This window comes from Pipistrellus kuhlii, unplaced genomic scaffold, assembly GCF_014108245.1.
Source record: "Pipistrellus kuhlii isolate mPipKuh1 unplaced genomic scaffold, mPipKuh1.p scaffold_m20_p_4, whole genome shotgun sequence".
In the NCBI taxonomy this organism is placed as follows: Eukaryota; Metazoa; Chordata; class Mammalia; order Chiroptera; family Vespertilionidae; genus Pipistrellus; species Pipistrellus kuhlii.
The window spans coordinates 85,576,622-85,591,085 of NW_023425540.1; the positions used below are offsets into that span (position 1 = coordinate 85,576,622).

General features: G+C 51.0%; 1 protein-coding gene across 1 annotated transcript; it reads left to right on the top strand.

The window, feature by feature from the left end:
• Nucleotides 1-641: 641 nt before the first annotated feature.
• TMEM114 (transmembrane protein 114) lies at nt 642-14,128 on the top strand. Its single transcript, XM_036410889.2, has 4 exons — nt 642-1,032; nt 1,303-1,383; nt 11,350-11,487; nt 13,208-14,128. The coding sequence occupies exons 1-4, from the start codon at nt 813-815 to the stop codon at nt 13,438-13,440; spliced, it is 672 nt and encodes a 223-aa protein (XP_036266782.1). The 5' UTR covers nt 642-812; the 3' UTR covers nt 13,441-14,128.
• The last annotated feature ends 336 nt before the right edge of the window (nt 14,129-14,464 follow it).

Sequence of the window (14,464 nt, forward strand, 5' to 3'; positions counted from 1 at the left end):
GCAAACTGAGGCTCGTGAGCCACATGCAGCTCTTTGGACCCTTGAGTGTGGCTCTTCCACAAAATACCACGTGCAGGTGTACACATACAGTGCTACTGAAACTTCATGGCCCATGTGCAGAAGTCAGTTTTTGGCTCTCAAAAGAAATTTCAATTGTTGTACTGTTGACATTTGGGTCTGTTGACTAATGAGTTTGCTGACCATTGGGCTAGACCATTGCTTTAACGAACTTTTAGGGGAACAAAGGATCTGCCCTTTTCTCCTGTAGCCAGCCTAGAAAAATCAACTGAAGGTAGGCTGAACGGAGAGAGGCTACTGAAGATTATCATTAAGCCTGGGGGCTGTGAGGCCCACAGCGCCCCTTCTTCTTACTCCCTCAGTTTGTGGAAGGCCACCTTCTCTCCCCTACAGTGCCAGACACCCCATGCAGAGAAGGAGGCGTGCACCTTGGGGCGGGAGCAGGAGCTGTGGAAGGGCGGGCTAGGGAGGACTCCTGACACACTGGGAGGGAGGAGGGGGCTTTGAGGAGGAGGTGCAGGGAGAGTCAGGAAGGCTAGGGTGGAAAGGGAGGGCAGGGCAGAGTGGGCAACGCCTTGGGGTTCTCGGAGAGTGAGGTGGGGGGCTGGAGAGAGAAGGGTGGGGAAGAAGCGAGGAGGGGTGAGAGGGTGTGCTTGGGCTGGGTGGGCGTGTGGTCTGAGGGAACAGGGGCCACTCTGAGGGGTGGAGCCAGGGACTGGAGGAAGGCTCAGGGTCCAGGGCTGGGGTTCCAGACCCCAGCTGGGCGGCGCGGGCAGCGGACCCGGACCTGGGCCATGCGGGTGCCCCTGGCGGTGCTGGCGGGGGTGGCGGCGCTGGCAGGGGCGCTGAGCTTCGCGCTGCTGGCGGCGGCCATCGGCACGGACTTCTGGTACATCATCGACACCCGGCGCCTGGAGCGCGGCGCCCTGGGGGTGCGGGGCGGCGCGGGGGGCGCCAACCGCAGCCAGCCTGAGCCCCTGAGCTCGCACTCCGGCCTCTGGCGGACCTGCCGGGGTAAGGCGCCGGGACCTGTTGCTGGGCGCGCGCGCACCCCTCCGCTGAGCTGTCTGTCCCGGGGCGGGCGGGCGGCGGGAGGCAGGGAGCATCCCTCTGGGACCTACTCTGCACACGCGCTCCCGGTGGGGCATCTGAGGGCCGGGGTGGGGGTAGGGGTGGGGGTGGGGGTGGGGGTGGGGGTGGGGGTGGGACGCGGGCTTGGGAGCACCTGCGGGCCGGGTCCCCAACTCCAGGGCGCCGGGCCACTGCTGACTCTGCCCCCTCCAGTCCAGAGCCCGTGCGCGCCGCTGATGAACCCCTTCTGGCAGGAGAACGTGACGGTCAGCGACTCCAGCCGGCAACTTCTCGGTGAGTCCGGGGGGGTTTGGAGGGAGAGCCCAGGGCTGGCCACCAGTTTGGGAGCCCGTCTCCCACAGGCCGGCGGAGGGGCGGGAGGAGGGAGTAAGTAGGGCTCTCTGGCTCCACCAGTGCGGTCTAGGATTCTTTCCACAAACGTTGCCTACAGGCTTTCTAAGCTCTGGGCAGGGTGCTGAGGAGGGAGACCCAAGCCTGCCTGCCCTCCAGGAGCGCGCAGACTCGCTGGGGAGACAGATGTGGGAATTCGCAGTTGCATTTTATTTTATTTTATTTTTAAAGATATTTTATTGATTTTTTTATAGAGAGGAAGGGAGAAGGATAGAGAGTTAGAAATATTGATGAGAGAGAAACATCAATCAGCTGCCTCCTGCACCCCCTCTCCCCCCACTGGAGATGTCCCCTAAACCAAGGTACATGCCCTTGATCGGAATTGAACCCAGGACCCTTCAGTTTGAAGGCTGATGCTCTATCCACTGAGCCAAACTGGTTTGGGCCGCAATTGCATTGTAGAGTGACTGCAGCATGAGGGAGGGTGGGTGATCTATGGAGACACCCTATACCAGCTGGAGAGCTGAATGACGAAAAGAGAGCAGGCTTTAGCCTGTAGACCACCAGGCACACGCCCCATGCCAGCCTTATTTGTGTCCTCACTGTTGAAGATACAGAAGCGAGGGAGGGAGGTGAGAAATTGAGGAGGAGTTGTTTGGCTGTAGCCGGATGGAATAAATATTTGCTGAATGATTCAGGGAAGGCAATTCGGAGGCAGAAAGCAGCCCTCTCCCTCCAAGGGGCCATGGTGTCTGTCTTGGTCAAGGCTGATTTCCCACATAACTAAACGACCTGGTACTTATAACAAGGGACACGGCCACCCCTACCATAGATAAAGGCCCAACTCTTGTCAGTGGCCCCCATAGTGCCTGGAACTCAGTGAAGGTGTAAGGATGGAATGTAAGAAAGCAAACAGGGGCCGAAAGAACACTTGTGGAGGGAGGGAGATGAGCGTAATAGTTCATTTCATCAAGGCTTGTAGCGGGCCATACATGTAGCCAGATGCTTTCCATCTGTGTCGTCATTTAATCCCACCGCCTCCATTTCCATCTTCATTTTTTCCAGCAAGGAAACTGAGGCCCACAGAGGTGCCGGAGAAAGAATCTGATGAGGCCATGAGGACTGAGTTCCATAGACCTTGCAAAATGTGGGCCGTTTCTGATAGACTTACTGAGGCTTGTCTCTCACATGACCCACCAGGGCTGCCAGAGTCCCTTTCCAAGTCCATGCTACTCTTTGCTCTTTTCTTCCCAACAATGGACTATGCTGGCCTTGGGCCAGTTCTGAGAATATGCCAAGTTTCCTCTGGCCACGGGGACTTGGCACATGCCATACCCTCTACCGGGAGTCTCTGTCTGTTCCTACTTGCCAGCTTGACTTGGTCAAGCTTCTACTCCTAATATAGGTTGTGTGACCTTTTGGGGGTTACAATCTGATGCCCTCATTAGACTGTAAGCTCCATGAAGGTGGGGACCATGCCTGTCTTGCCACTGCTGAATCCCCAATATTTAGCAGAGGTTTTGGCATAGAGTAGGCCATGAAACAAGGTTTTCTGAGAGTGAATGCAGACTATATGTTAGAGGTGGAACTCAGTTTATATTTGTTGAATGAATGAGTAAATGAATGAACCAGAACTGTTTCTCTGTAGTCCAGTGGCTTGCTAGGAAATATTGAATAACTGGCTCTCGGGGAGAGGAGAGTCTTGATTTATAGCATTTGCCAATTTCTGTGGTGTAAATATTTTCAGTGTGGTCAATTTCAAACTATCAACATCATGTTGATTGGCTCATCCCTAAACTGTAATAGTTGATTCTTGTGAGCTGATATGACTCACTTCCAGCACACTACTGCACTGAAGGAGACATCCTCCAGGGAATATGTGAGAGGTTGGCAAACGATGGAGGTACCAAGGACTCTCTCCTCAGCCCCAAGCTGGACCAGGGGGAACTTTTGGGTGTTCCTGGAGCATTGTTTCAAGAATAATCAAAAGTTCCTGCCCTTGAAGTAAGGGAGATGGGGCTCAAAATCCCTCTGTGAACCGGGGATAGGTGTCTTAACCTCTCTCTGAGCTTCTGTTTCCACATCTATCAAAATGAGATGTCCAAACCATTAGGGGGTCTAGTCAGGCTCCCACAAACTAGCTGGGAGAAAAAAATATAACTTTACCTTGCACCTCACATAGGGCCTGGTTACTGTGGGATGTTATGCTGCGTGAAAGAATGATTTCATATAAAAGTGCTAGACACACAATAAGTGCTCAATAAAGGCAAGGCCTCTTGACCATTCCTCCAGCCTCTTGATGAGTGGCTTCATCTATGGAGTGCTGATCCTTCACTGGCCTGGGTGCTGGCATTCTGCCTACTTATCACATCTATGGGTAAATTGGGTGGCACTGGTCTGGCTATTTTTTTTTTGTGAAACTTGATGATGGAACACCCCTGTGTGCTCCAGGACTTTAAGAAACAGGCAAAACTCAAACCCAGAGTCTGTTCTGTTCACCCTCTGACCTAGGTCTAACCCCTAGCTTCACTGCCAACGAGGTATGTGGCCTGGTTGAGCTTCTATACCTCTCCCGGGGAGAATGAGCATCCCTGCCATCTCTTTTCATAAGGATATGCAGGGATGAGATGGGAGAGTGTTTTTAAAGAGCCGTAGGCACTGCTTGGCCCTGTAAGTGCCCCTTAAGTGGTAGCTGCTATTATTACAATACCATTGTGTCACCCATGGAAGAGAGCAGGGTGCCCCTTCAGGCCGTGTGCTTGCTGTAGATCACCCTGGAGAGAGCTTTTCCCAGAATCTTTTTATCCCCAGAACTGATTTTGAATCTTATCCAAGATCTTTGGTTATGTGGAGATATTCTAGTTCTTTAAGGACCCTCTGAGAGGCCATGAAGGAGAGGGGCCAGTTGTCAAGGCAGCATGTTTTCTGGGTCAGCTTCCTGGCCAAGCTCTAGTGGGGGAGCATGGGAAGAAACCTGGGTTTGTCCCCAAGCAGGCAGGGCCTGGAATAATTTTTGGTGAAGAGAGGTCATCCAATTCAGCACAGTGGAGGTAAAAGAGCCACAGTCTTGTATCAGCCGGGAGACTTTTGATGGCAAGTGACAGAAACTCAACTCGTACTTGTTTAAACTTGCTTCCTGGTCCAAGAAACTGGAAAGCTCCAACCTTCTGGCACCCAGAGAACTAAACTCAGTTTCTTTCTTTTCCTTTCTGGGTTTTGCTTCTGTTTGGGTTCTGTTTTCAAACCCTCTCCAGTCTTAGCAACCCAAGCGGAAGGAGACTTTCTTAAATAATTCTGCAAAAACCTTCAGGTAGGCTTCTCATTGGACCAGACCAGATCACATGCCCAGGCCTGAGCCAATCACTATGGTGGAGGGGATGGGTTGTGCTAACTGGCCCTGAGTTACCTGCTACTTGTCAGGAGGGATGAGGTCAGCCCTATCATAGATAAAGGCCCACCTCTTATCAGCTGTGTGACTTCTGGCCAGTCACCTGCTTCCTTAAATAGGCTGCTTTGGGATGAAATGAGGTCACAGAAGCAAAGCACCCAGTGTAGAGGGCACTGCTCACAGCAGGAGCACAATTAACATCTCCCCCTCCTCTCATCCATATTGCTTCCCTTAGCCTCAGGCTTTTCATCAGTAAAATGGAGCTTTCACAGCAATCCCAAGAGGCAGGTACCATTGTTCTTATCGTCACATTTCAAACTAGGAAAGCAAAGCACAGAGAGGTTAGGTAAATTACCAAAGTTTGCACAGTAACTGGAAGACTTGGAATTTGAACCCAGGCAGTTTCTACCCTTTTAGAGTGATGGCACACCAGGTATAATTTCAGTATCACATGAGTGTACTAAGACCGGAGGCTACGTCAGTCCAGAGGAGGAGCTCCTGGCCTTTCTTGGGTTTGGAGCCCTACTGTGCACTCTGCCTCCTCCAGACAGGCATCCAGAGACGAGGAGGAGTAGCTGGTGCAGGGGTGTGAGGCAGGACAGAGCTGAGCATGTTCCAGACACAACTGGAATTGGCTCTTAGGTGCACCTCACTCTGATGTTTCTTGAGGAAAGGCATGTGCCTGCTGTCTTTAAGAGTAGATCTGTGACTTAGCCAACCATCTGGGGCTCCCTGATCTCGAGAGCCCCAATTTCCCACCCAGCGGTTCTTTGAACAGTGTGAGCATGGAGCAGTCACAAGCACAGCTTTCCGTAGCTTCTTTCAGGGGTTGCTTTATTTTTCCTTGTAACAAAGCACTTTTTTTTATTTGATTATTTATTTTTGCATTCCACATATATGTGAAATCATTCGTTATTTGTCTGTCTCTGGCTGATTTGGTTCACTCATCCAATACCCTCTGGGTCCATCCATGCCTTTTCAGAAGGCAAGATTTCATTCTTTTTTTTATGGCTGAGTCATTTCCATTGTGTATATGCATCATCTCTTCTTTATCTATTTGTCTATCAGTGGACACTTAGGTTGCTTTCATGTCTTGGTTATAACTAATAATTCTGCAATAAACATGGGAGTTCATATACTTTTTCTGAGCTAATATTTTATATTTCTTTGGATAAATACCCAGAAGTGGAATTGCTGGGTCATATGGTAGTTATATTTTTAATTTTAAAATAATATATTTTATTGATTTTTTACAGAGAGGAAGGGAGAGGGATAGAGAGTCAGAAACATCAATGAGAGAGAAACATCAATCAGTTGCCTCTTGCATACCCCCCACTGGGGATGTGCCCCCAACCAATGTACATGCCCTTGACCGGAATCGAACCCAAGACCTTTCAGTCCGGAGGCAGATGCTCTATCCACTGAGCCAAACCGGTTTCGGCTATATTTTTAATTTTTTAAAGGAACTTGCACACTGCTTTCCACAGTCACTGCACCAATTTACAACCTGCCCAACAGTGTGTGAAAGTTCCCTTTCTCCACATCTCAACCAACACTTGTTGTTTGGTGATGATAGCCATTCTGACAGGTGTGAGGTGAGGTCTCATTATGGTTTGAATGTGCATTTTTCCTGATTATTAGTGATACTGGGCATTATTCATGTGTCTGTTGGCCAGCTGAATGTCCTCCTTAGAGAAGTGTCTATTTAGGCACTTTGCCCGTTAAAAAATCAAAACTGGATTGTTTGTTTTTTGGTGTTAAGTTGTATGCACTCTTTATATTCCGTGTTTCTCTGAAAATAAGACATCATCCGAAAATATGACCTACTTACAGGTTTCCTTCTGAGTGAAATATAAGGCATCCCCCGAAAATAAGGACCCCCTAGGGCCTAGGCTAAACATGAGAGATTTGGTCCACTGATTCTAAAAGAAATGGAGTCACAAGAAATTCACCAGGAAATTCAGGAATTGGATTGTTATGATGATGTTCCAGAAGATGATGACATGATTGTCATTGAATAAATGAGTAAATTCTTGATACTATAGGATTCACAGTTTGTCTGGTTTGTGTTGACAACTACCGTACTACCGTACCATATACAGGTAATAAATTTCCTTTATTTTCATTTAACAATGAATGTATACCATATTCTTCTTCATGGAAAAATAAGACATCCCCTGAAAATAAGATCTAGCACATCTTTGGGAGCAAAAATTAATATAAGACACTGTCTTATTTTCAGGGAAACAGGGTAATGTGGATATTAATCTTTTATCAGATGTATCATTTGCAAATATCTTCTCTCACTCAGGTGGTGGTCTAGCAACAAAGCCTTTTTGAGTCAAAAAGATCCTTTCCCTGGGGGCACATTTGCCCTTGATGAAGCCACTGCCTGCCAACATTATTATTCATTTTACAGAGTGACCTCAGCTGTCACCTGCTGCGTCCCCACTGTAAACTATAAGGGATTGGAAGGTGTCACCCCCCAAGTCAGGTCCTTGTACCTGGGGATGGGACATTATTTGGAAAACAATGCCTTTGAGATGCAATTAAGCAATGCATCTTGAGAAGAGATCATCCTGAGTTGAATTGGTGGGCTCTCAGACCTAGACCAAGTGCCCTGATAGGAAAAGAAGAATCGGAGGAGAACAAAGAAGGCCGAATGGAGATGGAGGTAGATGTTGGCATGAGGCTACCCCAAGCCAAGGACTGTCAGAGGTGGTCAGCCACCCCTGGAGCTGGAGAAGCGGGGAAGGTTCTCCCCTGGAGCTTCTGAGGGACCGTGGCTGGGCTGACACCCTGATTCTGCACGTGAGGCCACCAGAGCACGAGGGAAGAAAGCCCTGCTGTGTTTAAGACGCTTGGTTGGTAGTGATTTGTCCCAGCAGCCCAAGGAAACTAATGCCAAACAAATAGGACCCCTGTATCCAAAGAGGTGCCTCTCTCACTGCCTCCTCCCCCCATTCATCATCATCCCTATTTCCTCTGGACACATCCAGGTCTGTGATTGCCTCCTGTTTCCTCGCTGGTCCTGGGCTCTGGTCAGAGCTCACCCCTTCTCACAGCCCAAAGCATTAGTTTCTGAAAGCTACGTGGCTGGCAAGGGGCAGGTAGGCAGAGAGGACAGCATTCCTGCTCCGAGACTGCAGGAAAAATTCAGAAATAACGAAGACGAGGGCCCATGAAAAAAATATAAAAGACGCTAAACTAAATTTCAGCAGAGGCTCTTGCAACTCTCCGGTGGAGGGGGGAGGGGGCTGTTCTTCCCGGGCTTTTAATTGAATGCGTACATCAAGTCAGCTGGCGGAGCATCTGGGGACCCTGTGCGCGGGCGCCGGAGGAGGCGGCTCTGGGAAACCTCATTAATTTCTAAATGAGAAATGATTTTATTTCTCACTCGGCGTCTGGAGGCACGGCCAGCCGGTGCCGAGCCGCACAACCAGGTTTCACACCAGCTGCTATGCTTCTTGCCCTCGATTTTCCTTAAGAAAGGGAGAAAGGAGGGAGGGACCCAGAGAGGGAGGCCACGGGTGTCCTCCCCCAATCACATTTTCTCCCTTGACAGCCTGGGGTGGGGGGGCGGGGGGAGGAGAAGGAGGGTAAGAGTGGGGAAAGGGGGGAGAGGGGCGGGTGCATAGAGATCAGTCTCCTTTTCCTGCCTCACCAAGGGTGGCAGCATTTAGCGAGTGAAGACAAGGTGACGTGGTCACAGTGGAGGTCACACTGAATTGTTCACCATCCTTATCACTGCAGGCTGAGGGTTTAGTGAGGACTTACTCTGTCTACGAGACACAGACTGAATGCCTTATGCGTCCCCACTGCCATGTAGCATCACCTCCATCTCACCTCTGCGGAGACGGGTCTCTGAGGGATGAGGCCAAGGCCCAGGTCACAGCCTGACCTCAAACGCTGACCTCCTGGCCCTGAAAGCCATGCATTTAGCCACAGTGAGGCCATCTCACAAGCTTCCTTGGTTTCTTAGAAACCGCCTCCCAGCCACAGGCCTCCTAGGAACCCAGCAGCGAGGGCAGACAGGTGCCCGAGGGCCTTTGCTCTCTCACCTTGCCCGGCCTTTCCTCTCGCTCTTCACTGGCCTTTCCCCTCTCTCTATACTGGCCCTTCCTCTAGCTCCATACGGGCCAGGAACATATGACCTGCCCAATCCGAGGGCAGATTTGTGTGGCCTCCTTCATGCCGGGAAGGAGGAAACAGCGGGATGGTTAGCTATGCCAATGAAAAACGCCCAGTTTGTCTCAGCACAGTCACGTCCCAGCACACGATGCATGACCAGCTGCTTTTCTATTTACTTCTTCTTGACGGAATTGGGTGTGGTGTAGCATGGGTGCAAATAAAGGAGGCAACATTAAAAAACCCTCCAATACTTAAAGATGTATTTTTCCTCTTTAGTCTCTGTCACTCTCTCCTTCATCTCTATCTTTCTCCCCCTCTAAAACACACACACACACACACACACACACACACACACACACACACCAGAGGCACAGGTACATCCTAAGCACACTGTAAAAAACCACACACACTGCCATAGTTGTATTGTTTTAGCTCTTAAGTAATTAGATCCACAAATGCCTGTTGAACACTCACCTTATCTTAAGAGCTTGACTAGAAGCGCAGGGACACCATTGCACAGAAGGATACATGATCTGGCTCATCAAGGAACTCACAGCTCAGCAGGAGAGACAGAAAAGTGACTAAGATGCCTCAACACCAGGGAGCAAAAGCCAGGACTGAGAGGGGGAGCTGAGGGCCCAGAGAAGGGTGTGGCAGGTGTGGTGCAGGGACTGGCTTCCGGCAGGACTGCTGCTCCACTGGCACCGAGGGGAGAGGACAGGGTTTGTGGTCACGCCTAGCTGGCTGCCAAAAAGATTTAAAGAGATCGGTTCCCAGCTCCCGGCAAATGACCAAGACCTATTTGGTGAATGAATGCCTGGTGAACAAAAAGTTTGCGATTGTTTCCTTTCTGCTTTGGCTGCCAGGAAGCTCAGAGCCAAAGTGGAGATCTTGAAAACCCAGAGGCCCTCCAGCCCTCTCCCCACCCCACCCCATCACCATGGGTCTTGGCTTCCACGTAATTCATTTTCTTCTACTTTCTGTTGTGGGGTTGAACCCTGGAGTCAAAATAAGACCACTGGAGGCTGCTAATTGATTAAAAAAAAAGAGGCAAGGATTTATTGGACTGGCTAGGAAGGCCGTGAGAGCACCACCACAGGTGGAGTCCACACTCATGACCACGCCATCCCAGGTGTAGGCAGTCCTTTTAAAGGTCTAAACCACAAAGATTTTTCTTTGTTTTAAATTTTAAATTCTAAATTCTAAAGGCTGGGAACAGCCTGCAGGGTTGTTCCCAGCCACATTCTGCTCGACATTGGAGTGTGGCCCTATCTTGTGATAGCAGATAGTACAGAAGCAGAACTGAGTCAGCCACATTTTCCGGCGTATAAGACGATCCCCGAATTTTTACAGTTAAAACATAGGTTTAGGCCCATATTTGCTGTATAAGACTACCCCCCACTTCAAAGAAAAGACTTACTTTGCCGCCAAGATCTGCAGGTAATTTTTGTGCAATTTTTGTCTTTTGCCCCCGATTTTCGGTTGACTTTTTTTCATTTCAAAAGTCGTCTTATACGCCGGAAAATACGGGTAATCTCTAAAGATTACCTGCAGTTTCAACTCCCGGAGCTACGGAGTCAGTGGAATCAATGGTCCTGGTCCACAGGCACAGGAAAGTTACCTTTGTGAGTTTCCAGGTCTCACTCTGAAGCTGAGGTAACTACCCTATTGTTTAAGCAAGTAAGCGAGTGCCGAAGCCAGAATAGCAGGGTTAAAATTCAAACAGCAGTTTTTATCTAAGTATGGTTGCTACCATACTTCACTTTCTGATTTTGTAATGGGAGTTCTGACCATGCTCTGTAATGTGTGTACCTCTCTGTTCCAAAATTCCCTGCCGCCCTCACCCGCTTTCCCCAGGGGACTCCACCTCACCGGGCACACTCCCGTCTTGACCTGTGACCCTGCCCTTCACCCAGCACCAGCCTCACTCACCTCTCTCAGGTCTTGACTGGGAGGTCACTTCCTCAGGGGAACCACTGCCCGAACCACCCTCTGCTTTGTTCACTCCCCTCCCGAGCATTTGTCACCACCTCTCAACTCAGTCACTTGTGTCTTTGTTCACTGCTGGACTCCACTCCCTAAATATCAGCCTCATGAGGGGCAAAGGCTTGGCATGTTTGCTCCTGAGCCGGCAGGGCCAAGGTGCCCAGCACACAGAATGCACTTAGTCACTGTGCCAATGAGCCAGTGAACTGTAATAACGCTTACCTCGCAGGGGCCCAGAATTAAGGGTTCGACACAAACCTTGCACAGATGAGCCTTGGTAACTATTGTTATTATTGTTAGTAATAGTAATGGCCATGTTAATTAAAACCAGGAGGTGCTCAGGAAATGCTTGCTGACCGGCTGCATGGTGTTGGTAACCCTCGCCTGCCCCCCTCTCTCCGCAGCCATGCACGGGACCTTCGTGATTCTGCTCCCCTTCAGCCTCATCCTCATGATCTTTGGGGGGATGACGGGGTTTCTGAGCTTCCTCCTCCGAACCTCCCTCCTCCTGCTGCTCACAGGGGCCCTCTTCCTCTTTGGAGGTAGGTGCCCACCTGACCTGGGGTTCAGGCTGCTGGAGCGGCTGTGAGGAGCCCCCAGTAGGGGAGGGAAGGGGGGGAGTCCCATCGCCTCTGGTGCTCAGCTTCCCCATTGGTGACCTCCCAAATGGAAGAATGAGGCGTGTCCAGCCCAGGGCCCTGGGTCTGCGGCCCAGGAGGGAGGCAGAGGGGAGGGGCAGGATTTGAGAATTGCTCCCGAGATTTACCAAAGGAGCAACAGGGGGAGCGGCCACCGCAGGCAGTGGGCTGTCAGGGACCAGCCCTGGTGCCTACTTTCCTGTGCACCTGCTGCTCCACAGATATCACTCTGACGGCTTGCACACCGAGGCTTCCAAAGATGGGCTGCAGCACGTGGCTGGTTGTTCCCAGGCCCTTTCCTCCTCCTTAAAAACACAACCAACACAGTGATGACACGCATGCTTGTCCCTGGAGGGAAACAGTGAAAGGAACGGGCGGAGGTGGAGATAGAGCAGAGAGCCTCTCCACCACCCACGGTGATTGTTAATATCGGCACTAATAGTCCACCCACGACCATGTCTCGAACCCAGCGCTCCCTGTGGAACTTCCTGTGATGGCAAAGTTCTCTACCCTGCGCTGTGTAGGGCGGGAGCCATAGACCAGGCTACGGAGCACCTGCCACGTGGCGGGTGCCAATGAAGGGCTGAGCTGCCCATTGCAATGAAGTTTGCACCATCACGTGTGGCCGGGGCTCCAGGACTGGGCAGCACGGCGCTAATTACTTCTTTGCAGCCCCACCTTGTGCCACACTCTGTTCCGGGTGCCGGGGAATCCAGGAGGAGCCTCTGGAACTCAGCTCACTGGGCAGACAGACATTAGTTGTCATTTCACAAATAAATGCACCATGGAGGTAGCACCTCACACCTCTCAGAATGGCTACCATCAATGAGTCCACAAATGACCAGAGCTGGTGAGGATGAGGAGAAAAAGGAACACTCATGCACTGCTGGTGGGAGTGCAGACTGGTGCAGCCACTGTGGAGAACAGTATGGAGTTTCCTCAGAAAATTAAATACGGACCTGCCATGTGACCCAGTGATCCCACTCCTGGGAATATATCCTAAGGAACCCGGAGCACCAATCAGAAAGAATGGATGCACCCCCATGTTCATAGCAGTGCAATTGACAATAGCTAAGATCTGGAAACAGCCCAAGTGCCCATCCATAGATGAGTGGATAAAAAGGCAGTGGTACAGTTATGCACATGGAATACTATGCAGCTGTAAAAAAGAATCTCTAACCCTTTGAGACAGCATGGAGGGACCTGGAGAGTATCCTGCTAAGTGAAATAAGTCAGTCAGAGAAAGACAAGTATCACATGATTGCACTCATAAGTGGAATCTAAGTAACATTATAAACTGATGGATGGAAAACAAGACAAAACAAAACAACCTCAAAACAAATAAATGCAAAATTATAGTTCTGACCTGGGCTATGACGGAGGGCTATGTGGAGGCTGTGAGGCTTCAGGGGGGTTTGACCAGAGCAGACACGTGAGCTGGGATAAGGGGATGGAGAGGCGTTAAGGGATGGCCTGAGGAAGGGAAAGGAAGGAAGGGTGCCCGGGGCAGGTGGACCGGCTTGGGCAAAGGCCTTGGGGTGGAAGGAGGACGAGCTTGGGGAGGGCAGGGTGGCCGGCTGGGGAGGACGGTGGGGTTAGATCTGCTCTCTTCTGTCCCCCGCAGCTCTCGTCACGCTCACCGGCATCAGCATGTACATCGCGTACTCGGCTGCCGCCTTCCGGGAGGCGCTGTGTCTGCTGGAGGAGACGGCCCTGCTGGACCAGGTGGACATCCGCTTTGGCTGGTCCCTGGCCCTGGGCTGGGTCAGTTTCTTCACCGAGCTGCTCACCGGGGCAGCCTTCCTGGCAGCGGCCCGTGTGCTCAGCCTGAGACGGCGGCAGGACCAGGCTATCTGAGTCTGGAGGCCTGGGGTGGTGGGAGGGAGGCTGGCCTGGGCCTCCGGGACCCATCTTGGGGGGCTGTGGTCTCCTGCTCCACAGAGACCACCAGTGGAGGCCAGGGGCTAACCCCAGGATGCTGACTGAGCTCAGGGCCTGCTGTCCTTAGCGCCTGTGTGTGTATGCTATGTTCATGTGGCTGTGTGTGCTGTGGGCTGGAGGAGGCCGAGGGAGTGTGGGACTGTAAAACAACAAAAAACAAACCCTTCATAAACAGAGCGTTACAGATTGCAGCCTCTGTGAGCCTGCTCCTTCTTCATTTCATCCTCACTGCCCTTTGGGTCAGTTCCTCTTCTTTGGTAAGGGCATGGAAGACCAGAAAGGTTAGATAAGGTGCACAGAGGTGCACAGCAGAGCTAGTGGCATATTCCTCCTTCTGAAACAGTGCTCAGTCCTTTACCACAGCCTTTCTGAGCAGGTTCCGTCTGGCCATGGTTACTGTGTGGGACTCAGGCATGCTAACTGGCTGAGGGTACTGGGGGAGAAAGGAATACAGCTGGGCTGACATTCAGATCTGCCTGATTCCAAGATGATTTTCTTTCCACTCCTGACACTGCCTATCCAAGCATGTCAAACTCGCGGCTCACGGGCCTCATGCCTCATTTATTTGGTCCATGTTAGCCTTGGAATTTGACATGCTTGGCCTACACCAGTGTTTCCCAAACTTTTGACATATGTGTACCCCTTCTATAATTTTCGTAATGCTGAGTACCCCTTGTACTCATGAGAACGTAGAATTAGGTGCAGCTAAGCACGGTGAAGTGCATATCCCCACCAAACTCCAGTGCAACACATACTCCCACCAAACTATTCCCGTACCCCTGCGGGTACGCGTAGCACACTTTGGGAAACACTGGCCTACACCATCCACTTTCTATCTGCGTTTGGGTTAGGATGCAGCTGCTGCTGCTTTTCTGTGTAGTCTGGAAAAGTGTAAAGTGGGGGTAATGCTCTCAGAACCCCACCTAGGTGAGTGAGCACG

Excerpts from the sequence above, each read along its gene's own strand:
- TMEM114 (XM_036410889.2), top strand. The coding sequence starts at position 813 with ATGCGGGTGCCCCTGGCGGTGCTGGCGGGGGTGGCGGCGCTGGCAGGG. Across the intron at positions 1,384-11,349 it reads CTCCAGCCGGCAACTTCTCG|CCATGCACGGGACCTTCGTG; the intron begins GTGAGTCCGGGG and ends CTCTCTCCGCAG. Across the intron at positions 11,488-13,207 it reads GGCCCTCTTCCTCTTTGGAG|CTCTCGTCACGCTCACCGGC; the intron begins GTAGGTGCCCAC and ends TGTCCCCCGCAG.